The 20,000-nt window shown below is 40.9% G+C and overlaps 1 protein-coding gene across 1 annotated transcript; it reads left to right on the top strand.

Moving 5' to 3' along the window:
* The first annotated feature begins 1,550 nt into the window (after window positions 1-1,550).
* coq10b (coenzyme Q10B) lies at window positions 1,551-14,046 on the top strand. Its single transcript, XM_086265952.1, has 5 exons — window positions 1,551-1,757; window positions 6,386-6,541; window positions 7,791-7,983; window positions 9,831-9,932; window positions 10,070-14,046. Exons 1-5 carry the CDS (start codon window positions 1,660-1,662, stop codon window positions 10,235-10,237), a joined length of 717 nt encoding a protein of 238 aa, XP_086122078.1. The 5' UTR covers window positions 1,551-1,659; the 3' UTR covers window positions 10,238-14,046.
* The last annotated feature ends 5,954 nt before the right edge of the window (window positions 14,047-20,000 follow it).

A 20,000-nucleotide genomic window follows, 5' to 3' on the forward strand; every position in this document is an offset into this window, starting at 1 on the left:
ATTAGAAGACTTGTTTTTCACAGGGGCTATTCTGGCATGCAGCAGTAGGTAAACATAAGACTTTTCTAACACCTGGTTCAGAATTGTAACTTCAACTTAAGGCATTTAACCTCTCGCATTACTAACATCTGTGTTTACCTAGTATTTCACGTGAAACTAGCTTCTTTGAAAGAGATGTATGGTTGGTAAAGTTTCTTCCCCAAATGTCTGCACAAAACACCTGTGATTATAGTTTATGTCCTTTTCTCATAAATGCCCAGGTGTTATTTCTTAGATTTTCTTGTGCCCCTATTGGCTAGAGGACCTATATCTGAAACACTGCATGGGAGGCTGTAGCTCACAAGGTATAGCAGGTCATCCACAAAGGCTGGTGGCTAGATCCCTGGCTACATGAAATATCCTTGGGCAAAATACTGAACACAGAGTTTCTCTCAGATGCATAGGAGTATGAATCTGTGTGAATGTTGGAAAACAGAAAAAAGTGCTTGTATGAATGGCACATGCTGTATAAAGTGCTTTGAGTTTGAGTGCTCCAGCAGAGTAGAAAAGCTATATCCATCTACTACAGACAATACTTGTGGAGCTAATTGTGAAGCTTTTTCCTTTTCACAGAAAATTAAATTTAAGGAACCAGCCGTGCATTTTGGTTATTAGAAAAGGAAGCTACATGACAGAAGGATGAGGAATATAGCTGTGGGGAAAGTGACTGATTAGATTGAAAACAGTTGAGTTTTACCTGGTGGCTCAGCAGAAAGATGCCAGAAGATGCATGTCCTTGCAGGAAAAACTTGTACCACCAGCTGTGAGGTACTTGACACAGAAGGCAAAGTTTGGATAATAATGATGCCGCCAAAGTGTCCACAAACAACCCTGACTGGGGAGAAATGTTTATACAATTGACAGTTTCTGTGTTTAACCTGAAACCACACTGAACTTTTTTTTTTTTTTTTAAACTTTCATGAACTTTACTAAAGTGTATGTTATAACATATATTTTGGATAAGAACACCAGTGCTGATAAGGATATATCATTTCCTTCAATATTTATATAATAAATGCACCTTACATGTTAGTAAAACAAATATAATGTATCACGATAAGCAAAGAAACTTTCATAATTTACCCCTGAATTGATGTATAAGTAAACAGCTCCCCTTTCATTTTTAAAAAGATTTTAAAAAAAAAGCACACAGACAGAAACCTGTTCACTTTCACTTTCAATGTCTTCCTTACTGCAAATAAATTTAAATATTTCTTTCACTTTGTTATTCAAAAATAGTAGAAAATGTATTCTAACAAATTTGCCCAACAGAGCAGGAATAAATGACAACAAAGAAGGTGTAGTGTAGCCGACAGGTCAATACGTTGACCTATTGATAGTTTTGATATACAAAGACAAACAGGTTTCACCCGGTTTTCTCAGTAGTGCAACCCGAGCCAACAACTCGTGACTCTATGCGCGTGCGAGCTCGTGCACACGGACCTGAATACGTTGGCGTGACAAACGGCGGGACCGCCCAATAAAAACATTCGGTGGCCTCAGGTCGTCCAATGGCAAGCGGGTTAGGCCAGTTGAGGGTCGGGCCAAACTGCGCGTTGAGCTCCTTGTCAACTGGTTGATAGCGAGGGAGTGAACAAAGCCGTTAAAGAAGAAGAGAAGATGGCGAGATGCGGTCGGAACTTGAGGAAAGTAGCTGAGTGCATAAAACAGTTACCGTCCACAGCCAACCGGGATATCCAGAACAGAAGCAACGTTAGGTAAAGTGTTTGACTTTTTCAAGTTGTTGTCTGAAACGAGACGGTGTAAAATATGAAGACATAGCTCTAAAACGAGCATTTATACCAAAGTTAAACTTCTGGTACGGGGTAGCTAAACACTGCCGCGGTGTACGATTCACGGCCCTATTTGACTCAAGAATCTCGTTGAATTAGTTAACTACATCTCTGTAGATGATAGAAAGTAGTGAAATGAGGGTCGAGTAAAAGCAGTATTGGTCTATCTTATAGCAAATGTAGTACAGCCACGATGTTGCAGTGATAAGCCGCATAGCACATTACATAATAATTTATATTCACTGAAACATTAAATTGTCGCTCTTTCACTTTCACGCATAGAAAAGTTTCTTTTACTGGACTATATGCATTCTCCTGTGGGGAGCAGCAGTCTTAGCGTAAACTACAAAAATGCGCGATAATTTATGTATTGATTATAAACCAGGCTCATTAATTATTACTATGTCTGCGTAGTGGGTTTTTTTTTTCTTTTACGTCCCACCACTGCTGATAGCACAGCCAAGTTGAAGACTTTACATATTTAAATCCCCACGATAAAAAATTTAGAAGCATCGTAACGATTAGCATCGATTATCTGTGATTTGCAAAACAGTGTAGTAAAAACGACATGCAGGTACAGTCTGAAAATATTCCTAAAACCGTTAAGTCCCATTTGGTAAATGAAACCATCACCAGAACCTGTAGCAGCTTTTCACCAATTATTGTCTCACATGTGATGCATATATTATATTAAGTTTACTGTTTGTCAGTCATTATCTGTTTATACAACAGCCTCTCTTTAACATCAAAAGCTGACTGCGAAAGAGTATATTATAAACCATGCAGATATGTTTAATACTCCGTATTGTCACTAAGCAGAAAGTGTTAGTCTAGGTTCCTTTTTCTATTTCAGCTAGTTATCTCTTATATTGGTCTTAATCCAGTCCCCAGTCCATTCTCTCAGCCATTTTATCTCCCACCCCCCTCCCTTAAGTCATCTTTCCTCTGATTGAACAGCGGGTGGGTGGGGTGTCTCTGCTCACAGCCAGAGCTGTGTGCCTGAGATGACCATAGTAAGGCTATATGAAATTCTAAGTTTAGAGCAGTCTGAAGTCTTAGGTTTTCGGTCACACGGTGTACTTATACATACACCGACCTCATTATTTGAAAATTCGGTCATTTTTAGTATGAGCATCTGCTACTGTATGTGGTCTATATATTTACTCATCACAAGGTAACATTACTTGTTACCTTAGCCTAAACAAGAGCACATTATCTGCTCCCTTAAAATTAAACAAGATAATGCTTTTATCTACATTTTCCTAAAGAAGTGTTAAACAAATCCAAAGTGTGCTACTTTAATTAGTTTCTCAGTGTATTTGTATACTTCCATGAACTCATTGTCCAGCTCGTCTGTTGTTTGGGTTTAATTCTGCTTTGCACCTTTGTGGAGTTTGAGGTGTCTCATTCACCTTTTGCTCTGGGCCATTCTCAGCCTGTACCCAGGATACGTTTAGAGGTCAGGTGTATCATATTTCAGGTAGTAAAACAGGAGTGAATAGGCTCCTGTTTAAGGGCAGTGGGTACATTGGAATTTGATCCAGTGGGGGATGAGTTACTATGGGAATGGAAAACCTGATTCATTTGGGAACAGGTTACAAAACTTCATACCTGTGGGAATTGTATTCCTCTAAGCTCATTGAATGCTTATAATTGCTGGCATATTTTTTCTGACAGTTGTGAGTCAGTCTTGTTGCACACCTGTGCCACAAACAGGCCTTTATGCTTCTTATTTCACAGCCTGTTGCTGTCACATATTTAACTTGTTATATTGTCACACCAAAATGTTTGAAAAAGCATTAAATTTATTGTAATTATCGATGTGTTATTGAATTGCTTCCCGTCATGCTGTGGCAGGGGTACTCTGGAACACAGAGCTACAGTCAGCCACAATGGACAAAAAAACCCCTCTTAGACACACTCCTAAGGAGTGGCCAATGAAAATGCGCCTACAGGCTGCTTATGCCTGAGTAACAGGATCTCTAGTTAAGTTGCTGTGGTGAAGGTTATGAGCCAGTTTAAGTTGTCCCATTCATGGTGTCATGGGAGAGCTGGGGCAGGGCTTTTCACCTGATCCAACCTTCTCTGGAGCTACTGCTACATGTTGCCTTGAGGAAGGATTACATACTTGATTAATTGTAGAGTTGATTAAAGTAGAAAATATATGTGGATTGTGGTTGTCCACAGTCCACATATATTTTACTTATATCAATATAACATTATAAATATAACCTAATCATCACATTGTAGAAGCTGGAAACAAATGCTGATGTGATGTTAAGAGCTTTATAGCGTTCAAGTAATGAATCACCGAACAATGTAGGGCGATTATTTTAAAGGGTACATAGCATTTTTTTCTTCTTTATTTTCCATCTTATGTATCTATCTTAAATATGGTCATTAATTTACAGGTGCTCACTCTTAACAAAAAGAGACCACTCTAAAACATTTACTGTTAAAATATTTATGAGGGTGCAACCAATCATAAGAAAAGAGCTAAACTAAACCAACTCAACTAAAAGGCTTGTGTGAGACAGAGGATGAACTACATGTGTAACTGTACCTGTGAAAGATGTACAGGGATAATTGTGATCTATTCAGTTGTTTAAGAACAAAAAATTGAAGCTGAAAATGTAGGTCCACTTTAAGTATGAACTAATTATCACATTTTTTTCTTATCACCATATAGCAACCCTTTTTATTTTTCCTCAGTTAACATCATGAATTGTTTCACAGATATTTATGACAAGTTGGAACAAGTCGAGCCTTTCTGTCAGTGAGGTGTAAGACAGTCTTAACAGTCTAAGAAAATAGCCTGGAAAAAAAATGTTGAGAAATGAGAAAAGGAGGGAAGTGTATGTAAAGACTTAACTGGTTTTACTAGTTAATGATTTTTTTTTTGTGTGATCAGCTGCCTAGAACTGCTAATCATGTTTAATTTACTGCTAAAACAAACCAAAAAAAAACCACCACAGAAAAATCAAACAAAGAAATCTTTTAGGTCTCAAAAGAGACTTTAAAGATCAGTCATTCAAATAGTTGTAGATTAACTTTCACAGTGAGGAAATCTTGAACGAGTGAGAAAATATTCTAATCTAAGATCTTGATTATTGTAAGATACAGACACAGAGACCTGGAGAGCGAATGGCTGAGTAGTCATTCCTGTTCTATCTCTTTGAAGTCTGCTTGCCGTCTCCCACCTGGGTTACATGGATAGTTGGTCACAAAGGTGTCTGCACAGACCCTCCCCTCCAAAGCTTAAAGTAAAATCAGTGTCCTTGACCTTGTTACGTTACTGCCATCTGTATTTGTGTGACTTGTTTTATTTGAGTGACAAATGCTTGGCAGGCGTGGCGAGTTTCCTCTCCCCAGGCTGGGGCTGGGCTATGTTTACAGGTACTGCAGGATAATCAGCTGGTTATATGCTGGTATAGATCAGGACTTCCTGTCCCGCTTAGCTTGATTATGAAAAATATTACAGCTGTGCACCCTGAGGACAAAACACATTCAAGAGTGGAGGCACAAACATTAAAACGGCTTTTCAACTGACTCCTTCCTGTGACCCAGACAGTTCCTGTCAGAGATCTATTTATGCTGAAGCCTCCAGGAACAGAAACTCCAGGATGCGAGTTCCACCTGGAAGCTTTTGTATTGCAGACAGTGTGATAGTTATATACTACCCTCCCTGTTTAAATGAGCTCTCTTTCAACTAGAATCTCGGACACTGCACGGGTCAGTCAACTGGCCATCATGAGAATGGAAGCACCGAGTTCCTGCAGACTTTATCCCCTGACAGTTGAGTTATTTAAACAGAATGGCTGTTTCCTGGGTGTTGACAGAAAAAGAGAATTTGGGGTGTTTTATAAAACTCAGAGGCTACTCGCTGTCATTAAGCAGCTTTCTGTGGCCTCAGATTGTTTGGGTAAAAACTAGACCTTTTTGGATGAGAAACTGCAGTTTTTTTGAGTAGCTGGCAGAATGTTGATCCAGAAAGGAGTTAAAAACATTCTTGATGTCATAACAGCAGCTACTGGAACATTTTCACAGTACAAAATGGAGAGGAGGAAACAGTTGTCTCTCAGTCTGGCTTTTGAGGCCAGGAGGGGAATTAAAGAAAGGTTTTTCTTAATGTTTCTGGGTGCCTAACATTCTTTATATCGTTTTACGAGGGAGGCCACAGTCTGGTGCAGGAGCATGACATGTGCTTCACTGTGTGCTTTAGCCTGAGCAAGAGTAAAGATGAAGAAGAACCCACAGTGAGAGGCATGAGCTGTGGGTACTTAACAGTCCAGTATTTCCCACTGCAGGAAGCACAGACCAAACACAGTCACACCCTGTTTGTTGTGTTAAAAGGAATTTAAAGAATAATGAAATGTCAATGTTGTGTCAAAACTTGCTTGTGCTGGCCATTCTCTGATCTCTGCTGTTAGACTGGGGTCAAATCACACAAACTTTCCAAACTGAGAACAACAGATCGATGCGCCCTGGTCTCCTCTGCTTTCTGAGAGCTTATTGCGTTGTTGGTGACTTGTTGTTTTTTGTTTGGTCATCAGATACCTTTCATCATGCGGGATCCTGATGATGCGTGCGCACCCACTGCTGAGTGCAGCCGTGCCAGGGCGCCCCATTACACTGCCTTCACGCAGCTTCTTCAACCTCGCAGATTCCTTCTCCAAGAAGAAGGAGTACTCAGAGAGACGCATCATTGGGTTAGTCTGGATCCACTTACAGTGTTTTTGTCATTTTTATTTTTAAATTAATTTATTTTTTGCCTCAAGACACGTTTGGACAGGATTTTTATCTCAGGAGGAGACAGTGTCTGCGGGCAAAAACTTGTATTTTGTATAGAAACAGTTTTTTCAGCTCTCTCCTGCGAGTGTTTTTTTCCCCAGCTTGTATTTAACCACTTAAAGTCCTTAAAATATATCTTTAGCTCCTGTTTGTGTTTGTTTGACTGAAATACTCTGACCCTCCTGAAAACTTAAAAATAGTTTCACAGGCAGCTTTTGAAAAAGGATGGAAAAACATTCATCCATCAGAATGGCTCCAAGCTTTCTAATTCCTCTCATAACTGGCATCGGTTTTTGGCGGTAGCACATTGTTAAACAATGACGTCATGATTTGTAGAATGCCTGAGTCACACGCAAGCCCTTTGACTTCTATTTCTATCCTGTCCTCTGACTCACAGATAAAAAAAACAGCTGAAAAACATGTTTACACACACACAGCAAAATGATCAGAAATCAGTAATGGCACTGATAAAGAACTGGACCTATGAGCACAATCAATAATGCCACCAACAAAGAGAAAATCTTAATCAATATCCATAATTACTTCTCGGTGTCTTTCTGTGATATCTAATCAGACTTTACGTCTGGGTTGTCCTGCTGCTGAGCTTTTATGTCCATTGCAGAAGAGATGAAATGTAACCAAACCACACGGCTACAAGGGCTGAAATTGAAGGTCCAAAATATGATATAATGCACCAATGTCAGTGATCTCCAGTATTAGCAACATGCGGTGCGCTCAGCTGCTCTGAAATGCCCTGTGTAGCAGTGAGTGTTGGGAGTCTGGTCTCTGTATCTGTACCCTACGTGTGTGTGTGACGCACTAAATGTCCTCCTGTGCTCCTCAGAGAGGTCATAATCACTAAATCTGCTTGTATAAATAGACATGGGCACTGGCAGCTATTTTCCCTCAGCTGGACGTCTGGAGTTATGTAACACAGTGTCTGTACGTGTCTGTCATTCAACACCTCCGACTTTTGTTTTGTGTGCTTTACTGCTCTTCTTTTTCCCTTATTCCAACATCCCCCTACTGACCTATTTAAGCCTTTTCTGGGTCAACGCTGTTGTATTATGGTTGGTGTCTTGTCACACAGTTGCTGACCTTCATCTCCTTGGTGATGTGCAGCCTTACGTTAACATATTCGCTCTCTCTGTTTCCATGTCCCTGCAGGTATTCCATGCAGGAGATCTATGAAGTGGTGGCTGAGGTGGAAAACTACCGCCTCTTTGTTCCCTGGTGCAAGAAGTCCGAGGTGGTCTTCAAGAGATCCGGCTTCTGCAAGGCTAAATTAACCGTGGGCTTCCCCCCTGTAGTGGAGAACTACACCTCCCTCGTCACTACAGTACGCCCTCACCTGGTCAAGGTAAGATACTGCTTCAAGCTCATTGTTAAAAAACATCCACTGTTGATGTTAGTACTGTGACATTATTAGGAAAACACAGAGTAGGTAAAGGAAAACACTCAATCTAAAAGAAACAGACTAAAACGGTAAGAATGAAAAATTCATTTAGATGGACGTCACAGATTAAGCTGGTTTCAAGTCAAAGTCAGGATACGGTTTTTGAATGAAGATTGGCACGACAAAGCATGAGCTCCCATTTAGTAACCTTCATAGTAGCTGTATGAAGTCGTCAGCCTATTCAATAAACACTCCATTTTACAATATTTTGAGTTTTCTGGCAGTTATTTCATGGTTCAGGCTTTAAAGTGTTAAGAAAAAGAAAAAGGTCTGCAGCTAGTCAACACAGGCCCGCGGTCTGTGCTGGGGAGACACTCTTGGTGCCTATTCAGCTGGACTCTACTAGGTTACCGTCGTTTTCCATTGCAGTGGAGTACCACCTAATGTGTATGGGAGCATTATAGAAACATGGCAGAAAGTCTGACATCACAGGATGATGGTTGATCACACACACACACACACACACACACACACACACACACACACACACACACACACACACACACACACACACACACACACACACACGTAGAAAAATATTTAGTATACACATCCAGAAATGCATATACTATTATATATTGTACATATATTTATTAGTTTCAGATGTAGCCATTCTTGTATTTTGCACAACTGTTGCTTGTGAAGCTCGCACACAAGAATTTCACTCACATGTGCTGCACCAATGTACCTGCACATGTGATGTGACAATAAAAGTGATTTGATTTAATTTGATTTGATCTATTGCTTTTTGTCAGACTCGGGGACCACTGTGTTGCTTTGTTTTTTTGCAGCTGTTTTTCCTCATTAATGGTGGTATTGATTTTTGTGAAAGAAGTGCTCTAATGATTCAGTGAATGACGCCATTGACTGGCCAATGCGTGGCACACAGTCTGTCATTGTCACCTTTTTGGATCGCCTCAGATTGCTTGAAAGCCCAACCAAGTTGATACTTAAACTGCCCTGTACCAGGTACTATCACCTAATGGAGAATCCTAAAAACCCTGTCGTTTCGAGACAAGTGGGTACTAGTGGAAAAGGGCTGTCTGTGTTAAGTCCTGATTAACGTCTTCCTGCAACGTTGTATATTTTTCTCTCGTTCGTTATTTATCCCTGTTGTCATTACACAACATGTGATGGAAAGTTGGCCACACAAGAAGGGGGTGTAAAAAGCTGGCTGTCACAGAGACGTGAAGGCTGGCACAAATAGCTGAATAACAATTGAAAAAAGAGGAGACAATACCTGCCCCTGTCTCACCTCAGCAAAGCTGAACAAACAAAGGCTGAGGTGAGTGTGAATATCATTAGAAGATAACACTCAGACGGCACCTCTCTGAGGTGTGAAAGGTGCGAGAGACGTTTGCAACACTATCTGCTCTTTTCAGGCAGATCAAGGCAGGGTTATCAGCCTTAAATTCAATGTCTGTAAAATGTAAATAGAACAGACTGCCCTGATTGGTGAACTATCACACTGACTGAAAATCATTCAGGCTGGAGTGAGAAGCACTCCACACATTTTGGGTATGAGAGTGTAAACTGTAAATAGCACCCTAGTCAAAACAGGCCGTCTTTGAAGCTGGGATTAGGTGCAAAGTTCAGCTGGAAATTCTTTTTCCTTTGTTTGGCTGCTCAGAGGGTGTTTGCAGTGTTTTCTGAGGCTGTAAAGTTACAGTTGTTGCTCTAAGCAATTCACAAATGCAATGTCTCTCCTGTTGCTGACTGACCGCAGAAAACCTGTACATGTTGCTTTTCAGGCATCGTGCTCAGAGGGTAAACTGTTCAACCACTTGGAGACGATGTGGCGTTTCAGCCCTGGCCTCCCTGGGTACCCCCGGACCTGCACTGTGGATTTTGCTGTAAGTACAAACAGCTTGTTGCAGGGCAACATACTGGAAAATGTCCACTATGTGAGAATGTGCTCTGTGATCATGTGTTTCATACAGTCACAAAGTTAGAGACTCAGCTGCTAACTTTACCGTCTCCTCCTCCTCAGATCTCCTTTGAATTTCGCTCCCTCATCCACTCCCAGCTCGCTCACGTGTTCTTCGATGAGGTGGTGAAGCAGATGGTTTCTGCGTTCGAGCGGCGTGCCTCCAGTGTTTACGGAGCCGAGACGCCCATCCCGCGCGAGCTCATGTTCCACGAGGTCCACCACACGTAGCGACAACCTCCCTCTGCTGCACAAACACGAACCCACAAACAACAACGTCAGAGAGCCCGAAAAGAGACTGTGTTCCAACTGAAAGTGCCTTTCTCACAACAATGAAACCATTTCCTGTGTCAGATTTTAAAGCTGGTGTGGATCCTCCAGCTGATTTTCACCTTGGTGCTAATGCAGGTTCCTGTATCAGACCTTGATCTGGTAGTGAAACTGAGCCCGCAGGTCAAATGGAGGCCCCACGGTGCGTCAGGCCAGTGCGTCATCACTTCTGTACACATTAGCTATAGGGCTGCAGGCACACAACTGAAAACGGAGACAAAGCAATGATGAGCTGCAACATGCAGAGTTTATTCAGATATTTTAGATATTTACTTTTGCACACAGATTCTCTAACGTTACATTTACCTGCACCTAACAGCCTAAGACATGAAGATATTCAGTTTCACACATGACACAGGAAAGCAAAGAGTTCAGCTGGAGCCAGACAATGACTGAAATTATTCTGGAAGCTGCTGAATAATTTAAACCTTTTTTTTAAGTAAGCTGTGTTTCCATCAGATGGACCAGAGTGTAGGTTATGTTCCAGAGGAAAACGTTTCTGCTTACACTTCTCAAAAGTACAGGAACGTCAGAGGGGAGTGTGGCGTGTGATTGGTGGCGTACTCTGGAGTACTGAATTACCACCAACTACTGGACTTTTTTTTGTGTACAGTCTAATGCTAAACCAGCTGTCACCTATTTATAAATGGACTAATTTGCTGCTAATCTGTATGAAGGAACAGTTTAGTTCCTGGAACTCTGGACACTGAATGGAAAAGCAGCTTTAGAAAGAAAAAAAAACACACAGGCTCCAGCTGCTTGAGTGTGTGTTGTGTTGTGTTTTGTCAAAATGATTGTGAAACTGAAGATTTTTTTGGTCTTGGACTGTTGGTCGCACATTTGAAGACATTGCAGTGCACTGTGTCAAAACACGCAGGGCTTTTCTCAGTATTTACTGACAGAAATTGAGGATTGTGAAAGCAAACATTTATTGTGGCTAGCCTAGTCTGCTGATGAGCACCACTTGAACATTTCTCACCCCGTATGGTTCTTTTAGTGCAATGGAAATGGAAAGGCAGCTTAATTTATATTCCAAACACAGAGGCAAAGAGCATTAGACCAACATCACAATAAAAGCAGAAGAAATTCACTGAATGTACAGCAACGTGACATGTAAAGTATAAAATTTAAAAAATGAAAGACATAAAGAAAGAAGAAAAAAGGTCCCAGTGAGAGACAATACAGGATGTAGTGACGCCAAAACAAAGTGACGCAGTTTCAGGGAAGCACAAAGTTACTAATAATGCCCAAATGCCGGAAAGCTTTCCTGCCTTCCAAAATGCACTTTACTGAAGTACGTAGTGTGCACACAGCTGGGACATACTGTGCCATAACATTGCACCTTGAACTCTGACCCTCTCGCTGTATCTGGCATGGGATTGTAGGTCAGAATGGCCAGAAAAGCGCACACACATACTCCGTACCCCCTCTGGATACTGTAGAACATCCGGGTATTTTGGCATTTATATTAAATCTTTTTTCTTTTCTTTTTTTGTGGCAAACTCCATAATGAGTAATGGAAGTCAGAACCAACACCACTGAAATCCCATATCTTTGTACCAAAGGTAGAGCAGAGTCCTGCCATGTGCCCATGTTGGGGCACAGAGACTGTTATGAATCCCCTGTTTTAACAGAAATTCTGAAAACAAACCAACATGTTGTATCATGGCCAGCAGATTAGACACTCGCTGGATGTCTAACTGCTGACAGACTAAGCTCCTGTTATTTAGCTGCTTTATTTTCAGTGTGGATGGACACTGGACTTCTATCATTACTTAAATGGTTTTTCAATTTCAACAGCAGTGGGTGGAGATATTTGGGCTTAAGTGTGCAATAGCAGCAGTGTGTTGTAGTCATGCTGAATGCAGCCGAGCAAGCATGTAAAACCCACTGCTGATGTCAGGGCCCAAAGCAGCTGCTAGGCAGGAGCTCATTTTATCAAACTAATGAGAATTATTTTTGGTTGTAGTGTTGTTTTTGATTTAACTCCTGCTGTATGCAGATTAGCTAGTTTGAAACTGGGGATTTTTTTTAGATTTAAAGAAAAGCTTTACATTACGTGCTGAAGTGGCTCCATCTTCAGTCACAGTTCTGTTTATTTGTTTTTGGAGAAAGATGTTACCATGTTTGAGGAAGAGCTGGTTTAGTGAGCAAGCTACATTAGTGCTCAGTAACACTCTGTGACTAATCAAAACTACTCTGATGTTTTGGTAAGAGGAAGTCCCTTTCAATGAGATGTAGTGGACCCTGACTGACCACAACTTCTTTCAAAGTAGCCACTCTCTAAGTGAACAAGTCATACACTCATTTAAAGTGTGTCTCTTTTTTTGTACCAGGCTGTAAACATATTTTTGTCCTGCTGTAAAGTTTGTTTTTAGCATTTTTAACATGGAAGTCCACGAGGATTGGCTCACTTCTGGGGCCAGCTTTAAGTGGCCACTACAGAAAATGCACTGTTAGGCAATTCAGCTTTGGCTTCATTCATCATCTCCCACCATGTTATTAGCAGCCTCCATATATGGTCATAAATGTGCTTCATGTTTGACCTCTGACTGATGTCAGAGTGGTTCTCCTTCAGTGTTGACCCCTCACAGCCCAGTAAAAATAAACTAAGAGCTAAGCGAGCTCTATGGAGAATGTAAAGGGGCGTAGCCCTGCACATGCTGGCTCAGTCACCCCTACTGTTGCTTTGCTTCACACTGGCACCTTTCAGTTAATTATGAATGTCAACCGCGTCCCACCAGCCAATTGGAAAAGCGAAGCCTTGACTTCTTAATAGTTTATTCAGTGGTGTCTGGTTCTGCAGGATCACGTGTTTGTGTGCATGTAAGGATTATTTAAAGGTAACTTAGTTTGTGCTGAATTAGCGGTGATATGTTTTGTAGGCAAATACAAATCAATAAAAAGGGAATTGGCTGCAAGGGAATACAACTGTGCGGCAAGACTTTCTGTTGATCATGAAACAAAACCGTGAGAAAATGATACTAACCCTGATAAATGCTAACCTAAGGAAGAGAAATTGAATGTTTAAATGCAACACATTGATTCAGAGAGTGCACTGTGATCATTATTATTAGCAAACAGCTCATTGTTCAGTCAGAAATGGCTTTTACCATCACACAACCAGCATGTTACCTGTAGCGGTTTGATAAAATGGGGCTCAGATCAGGATGTTTCCGTGATGAGTCCGCTGACCTGAAACCTTCCACCTGTCCGACACACAGCACCCACAGAGTGCCTCCAGACCTGCTGGCAACATATTTATCTTCATTTGTAAAGGAACAATAGACTCATTTTATCATATTTATTACTTAGTTTAGGTGTAAATGCAAGCACTTCACTCTGGGAGCCAATGTTAGCATTTAGAAGCAGTATTCCTAATACAATGTCGTTTTACAGCACTGGGGGAACTCCTCCATCAGTGTTGCTGTATCAGTATCGTCATGTTTATACACTGCTCTGCATTTGCCTTTTCTCTGCTTACTATAACCGCTTTACTGCTTATGAATGCTAACTAAGGTGGCTTCATGTGAAGTGTAAGTGTGTGAATACTAGTTTTAAGATCACATTAGAGCTACACACTGCTGTTAAAGAGTATGATTATGGATTTGTGTCAGCTTGTTTCATGCAATGTGGAAAGGACGTTTTGTTTGTGTTGAAAAACATGGACCGACTGCATGATTTATAAAGTATTTTTTCTAAAAAACAAACCTGGGTTCTCTGGTGTGTTTCCTCCCTCTGGGCTGGGACCAGACAGAAATAGGGTCATCATGTGAGCATTGAGAATAGACCTGCTGCAAGTGAAGCGTCTGAACAGTCTGTCATGAGCTTTGGAAATGTCACTGCAGGCAAAGGCCAAAGTAGAATCTGAAATTTCCCTCTGCCCTTTCAAAGCTAACACGGATCACTGGGAACATCTGAAAGCAGACTCACAATTATTACTGTGACATCACTTGATTGGTAGTTGACCTACTCGTACAGTTACAGGACATTTTAAAAGGTGGCTCCTCGTGAACAAAAGCCAGAGATTTGAAAACTGGGGACAGCGTGTGTAGTTCATTCACAATGATGACTGTGACATGTGAAACTGAAACCAAAAACTCCCCAGATTAACTCGTAAAAACACCCCACACAGCTCACATCTCCTAAGTTCAGCATGTAGCTCACTGAATTGTGTAAAATTATTATTTTTTTGCAAAACAGCTCAAACATGCACTGTGAAAAATATCTGAACCTTTTCATGTGTAGTGTGTCACGTCTTATTTATAGCCTAAAGCACATTTAACCAACAGAAGCTGACCCGAAGAGATTCACGGGCAAAACAGCACATGTAGAGAATAAACTGCTTTGGTGTAAAAAGTTAATATTTGAGACAAGTGGTGAGTATTAAAGATTTCTAACTGCTCACCCACTTTGTCACAGGCAGCAGCTAATCAGTGATGCGCTGAGGCCTCTGCCACGTATAGGTGCTGAGGACACCATATATGCCCACACAGCCATGTTCAGTAGCGTTGTAGCTTTAGTGGAAGGCTGTGCAACGTTACAAGATTACTTGCAATACCGGCTGCAACTGAGTACATAATCAAATGTTACATCAGGGTTATGGACAGCCTCATCTTCGTCTCCCTAATTGTGTTACATAATGATTTTGTAACCAGTAAGAGGAGAGATCCACCCAAAGGTGTTTGTTTCCTGCTTTGCATAATTGGTAAACAAAACAAAACCCTATTTGGCTAATAAACAATAAGCTCCTGCTAGAGCTGGGCGATATGAGATTTTTTCATATCACGATATGTTTTTTTCATTTCAGGCGATAACGATATCTATCACGATATAAGCCAAATAACTATATTTGTAAGATTTAAATGGGCCGTTGCTCACAAGTAAAATGTGAAATAATCAGCAGCTTGTTTTTATTTAAATATTTATTTCCCATAATAAGTTCAACAGGGTAGATGTACTTAAGGAACATGAGACTTTTTCAGATAAATAAAGGCAAATATTACAAACTACACAAAAGGCAGCCGCTAAAGCGTTTAAGTTTCAAAATAGAACAAACGAAACAGACTAAATTGTCAATTCCACTTAGAAACAAAATATTAATTCTAAAAATAAATCTTAGTTTGTTTTACAGAAGAACAGACAAAACTGACTAACTTTTGTCAATATCAAATAAACTGAGAACTAAAAGGAAATTCTCAATCTCTCCTTGTTGTATAGCTGAGCTTTTCAAACAGTTTTAACAGTTACTTTAGTCTGACAAAAGCCGAATGACGAATTAGCGCTTCCAGTCAGAGACTGAGGCTACGTTCACACGTACACGGGTATTTTTGAAAACGGAGATTTTCCGTTTTCGTTTTAAAAAATAATCCCGTCCACACATAAAGGCAGAAATGAAGGAAAACGCTGCTATGAACATGCCAAAGCAGCAGGTGGCGCTAGATTCCTAACCGTGCAGAAATGTTGGCCAATCAGAAGCCTCGGTGGGAAAAAGTAAACAAAGCTGGGGCATAGAAGCAGAACCGAGTCGTATGTGTGGACGGACAGTAACTGTGTGTATATGTAAGCATTTAAACACTGCAGAGAGTAGAATTAACAGTAACAGTATTGTAGAAATTCATTTCACCGAAACAATAACGTGCCGCACAGTGTGACGCATGCACCAGTTTATTGTATTTCCAGACTTGCTTTCGGCACAATTTACAGTGCACGCTACTCTGTTTTTTGTCAGACTTGAAATAGCCGAAATACCTTCACACTACGGAACTTCTATGGCTCTTCCGTTCGACAATCTCTCCGGCATTGGAACCATCATCTGTTTTCTCTTTGGTCACGCTCGGTTGATTTTTCTAGTCGGCATGCTCATTTCCTCCATTACGCGCTGGCTGCTTCCCAAACAAACACACGTGCGGCTTGGCACTTGTGCTGTACGTAACAAGTCACGCGACGTGACGCTGCGGCTGTGATTGGTTCGGCTCTGCGCTACTTAATTTGGATTGGCTGACCTGTTTTTTTGTTTTTGTTTTTTAAGAGGACAAGAGCGGCGAAGTCTATCGCGATAGTTTAATTTCTCTATCGAGTAAAAGTTATATCGCGATACATATCGTTATCGTTCTATCGCCCAGCTCTAGCTCCTGCAGATGTTTCATAATAGAAGCATTATTAAGAAATGAAATGTTTTCTGTCTAGGGAAGTGATAGAGGGCTTTTAATGAGTCTACAGTTTATAGTGCAGGAACTTTAACAAAAAGTAATACAATAGTACAAGTAGTGCTTTTAGAAATGAAGTCTCTCACTCTGAATGTCCCTGTTGGACATTCAGAGTGAGAGACCCCCGTCTGTATCACCGTGTCATCTATTTGGACTAAGACTCCTATTAAAGCACATGTCAGTGAAAGGAGCTCCTTTCATGCACTACAGTCTGACCCAGGTGAGTATCTGTGACATAGCTACAGAATAAATATTTACATACAATTTCCTAGAAATAATTCATTAATCATTTGGACTAGAAGTACTTTGATGAAACTCCCCTAACCTGTCACATTGGTTTGCCCCAAACCGTTGGCTGTCAGGCAGGTGATTGAGTACCAGCACTCACTGGTACTCAATCACCAATTCTGCCAAAAACTGATTGCGGCTTCTACCTTGTTACACGAATGTTGTTTGTGGCTCAAGATGACTTTATGTCATCCATAAGGGATGCATTTGACATATGTTTCACATATTATAGGACAAAACTTACTTATAGCAGTTTAAATACGAACAATCAGTTTTTGGCAGACAATCACTTTTTGGCACAACACCTGTTGTGCGATCTAACATTACAACCGACCGCACAGCAAGTACAAACCATGGCTGATGTGGGTGCTTTCACTTGAGCTTAGTTTGGCCCAGGAAGATGGCGCCTCAACCAGAAATCCTGGCCACGCCCCCTCTCGTGACATCATGCTCATCTACCAGTTGGAAGGTTGGTGAACTGATCTGTGGCTCCTCCAGTCTGCACGTCAAAGTATCCTTAGATACTGAATAAATGAATAATAAATTAACTGAATAATAAATAAGTCTCAGTGTGTGTTTGGGTGAACTTGTAGGAGGAAGTGTTTTGAGTGCTTAACTTTAGCAGACAGGTGCTATATAATTACCAGTCCATTCCATCCATCCACCCATCCAGGGCCGCGGGGGCAGCAGCCTAAATCTAAGCAGATAAGCCCAGACCTCCCTGTCCCCAGCCACCTCGGCCAACTTGTCTGGGGGAACACAAAGGTGTTCCCAGGCCCATGTCCTGGGTCTGCACCGGGGCCTCCTCCAGTGGTGGGACATGCCCAGACTCACCCAGGATGCATCCTTGTCAGATGCCCAAACCACTTCAACTGGTTCCTTTCGATGTGGAGGGGCAGCGGCTCTACTCTGAGCCCCTCTCAGATGGCTGATCTTATCCTATCTCTAAGCGAGAGGCCAGCCACTCGGAGGAGGAAGCCCATTTCTGCTGCTTGTATCCGCGATCTCATTCTTTCAGTCACTACCCACAGCTCATGACCACAGGTGAGGGTAGGGACGTAGACTGACCGGTAAATTGAGAGCTTCGCTTAGACCATTTCTGAAATAGTGTGTAGCCAGCATCTACAGAACTTTGGAAGGCCCTGAAAGAAACCCAGAGGATTATTCCTAAATAAAGGTGGCCATACCGAGATGGTCTTTTTAGGATTGTTGTTGCCTTAGAAACTGCATTTCCATGTAGGTTTGCACACTCGAGTAAATCACTGAAATGAGGGGTAACTCAAAACTTTTGCAAAGTGTTGTACTATGATGAGATTCTAAAAAAAATAAAACATCTCATTCGCTTAATAAAGTGATGGTAATATAGCTTTAGGTTTGTAGTTTTGTTTTAAAGGCAAAAAATGCTAAATTGAAACATAGCAATTGTTTAAAGCCTAACTTGTGTCTTCTCAGCCATCACGGCAGACGGACGTCCCTCCCTGAGCCTGGTTCTGACAAACGTTTCTTCCTGTTAAATGTGAGTTTTTCTTTCCCTCTGTCGCCATGTGCTTACTCATAGGAAGTCATCCAATTGTTGGGAAATATCTCTGTATTATTGTAGGGTCTTTACCTTACAATATAAAGCACATTGAGGCAACTGTTGTTGTGATTTGGTGCTATACAAATGTTATATAAAGAAAAGCTTGAATTGAACTGAGTTTTGTTTTTGTTTTGTTTTTACTTTTATTGCCAAAAATAACAAGGCAATTCACATCAACAACATGACCTGAGACCAAATCTGCTGCATATAATGGTGGGGGTTATTCAAAAACTTAAAAGAAAAAACATATATACACATATACATATACATACATACCAATACCTAAGCACAGATTTAACAATGTTAAGGCTTGAGTGTCCTTTCAAGATATTTTATAATTAGTCTCCATTTTTTCTCAAAGGTTGGCACTTTTAGTTGTAGTTGAGCTGTTATCTGTTCCATCGTATAGACATGTCTAGTTTTCAGAAGCCACTGGGCAACCGTGGGTGTTTCTGGTTTGAGCCAGTGAATTGTTATCATTTTTCTTGCAGTCATAAGGAGGAGATGCAGGAGAAAGTGCTGCTCATAGGAGAAACCATCACGAAAGATATCCAACAAAAAGATCAGGGGATCCATTGGGAGGTTGACTGACAATATGTTTTGTATAATGTTCTTGACGTCCATCCAGTACTGTTGTATGTAAACAGAGTCCCAAAAAATATGCGTCTGGTCCCCCACAAACCCACACCCTCTCCAACACTTATCACTGACACTACTTTTGGATAGAAAGGTTTTCAGTGGAGTTCTAAAAAATCTTAATTTAACCTTCCAGTCAAATTCCTTCCACATCTGACTACCCACCCCTCTATGGCAGCCACAACAGACACTCTCCCATGTGACATCATCCAACATTATATTGAGCTCCATTTCCCATTGTTGTTTTATATGATAGGCATTATCAGACATGTCAATCAGCAGCTTCTGGTAAATCAAAGACACTTGGTTTTTCAATGTACCTGACTTTTCAAGCAGTTTTATAAAATGGTTTTCCAACCCGATTGGTTCTCTTCTAATATTGTCCCAGTCTTTATGCTTTGTAATGTAGTCCCTTAACTGTAAGTATCTATAGTGGTCCCTGGGGATAAGGCATATTTAGCCCTTAGCTGGGCAAAACTTTTAAGAGTATTCTTTTCAAACAGCTGATTGACTGTAATCAATCCTTTCTCCACTCACCTTTCAAAACTCCGATCTGACAACGATGGAAGGAACTCAACATTTCCATTTATGGGAACAGCTCGAGACATGGTCAAATTCCCTTTTAGCATTTTTAACACTTGGTTCCAAATATTTACAGTGTGCTTGACCCATGGGTTAGTTATTTTAATCTTTTTCCGTGATTGGGGGTTGAGAAATGGGAGACTCCGAAGGGAGATACCTGGTAATGAATACTCTTCCATAGATACCCACTGCATTTCTGAATCATGAATAATCCAGGCAGCCATTGATTTTAATTGAGCTGCCCAGTAGTACATTCTGAAGTTTTTTTCCTTTCCAGACATTAACATTTTGAGTCTGACCCTTGGTCGTTTATTCTGCCAGATAAATTTGGATGTAATGCGTTCTAATAATTTGAATGCAGACTGTGGGA

This window comes from Aulonocara sp. 'chitande type north' Nkhata Bay, linkage group LG16, assembly GCF_057382095.1.
Source record: "Aulonocara sp. 'chitande type north' Nkhata Bay isolate Kocher_YH1m ecotype deep benthic linkage group LG16, A_spYH_male_GT1.1, whole genome shotgun sequence".
Taxonomy (NCBI): domain Eukaryota; kingdom Metazoa; phylum Chordata; class Actinopteri; order Cichliformes; family Cichlidae; genus Aulonocara; species Aulonocara sp. 'chitande type north' Nkhata Bay.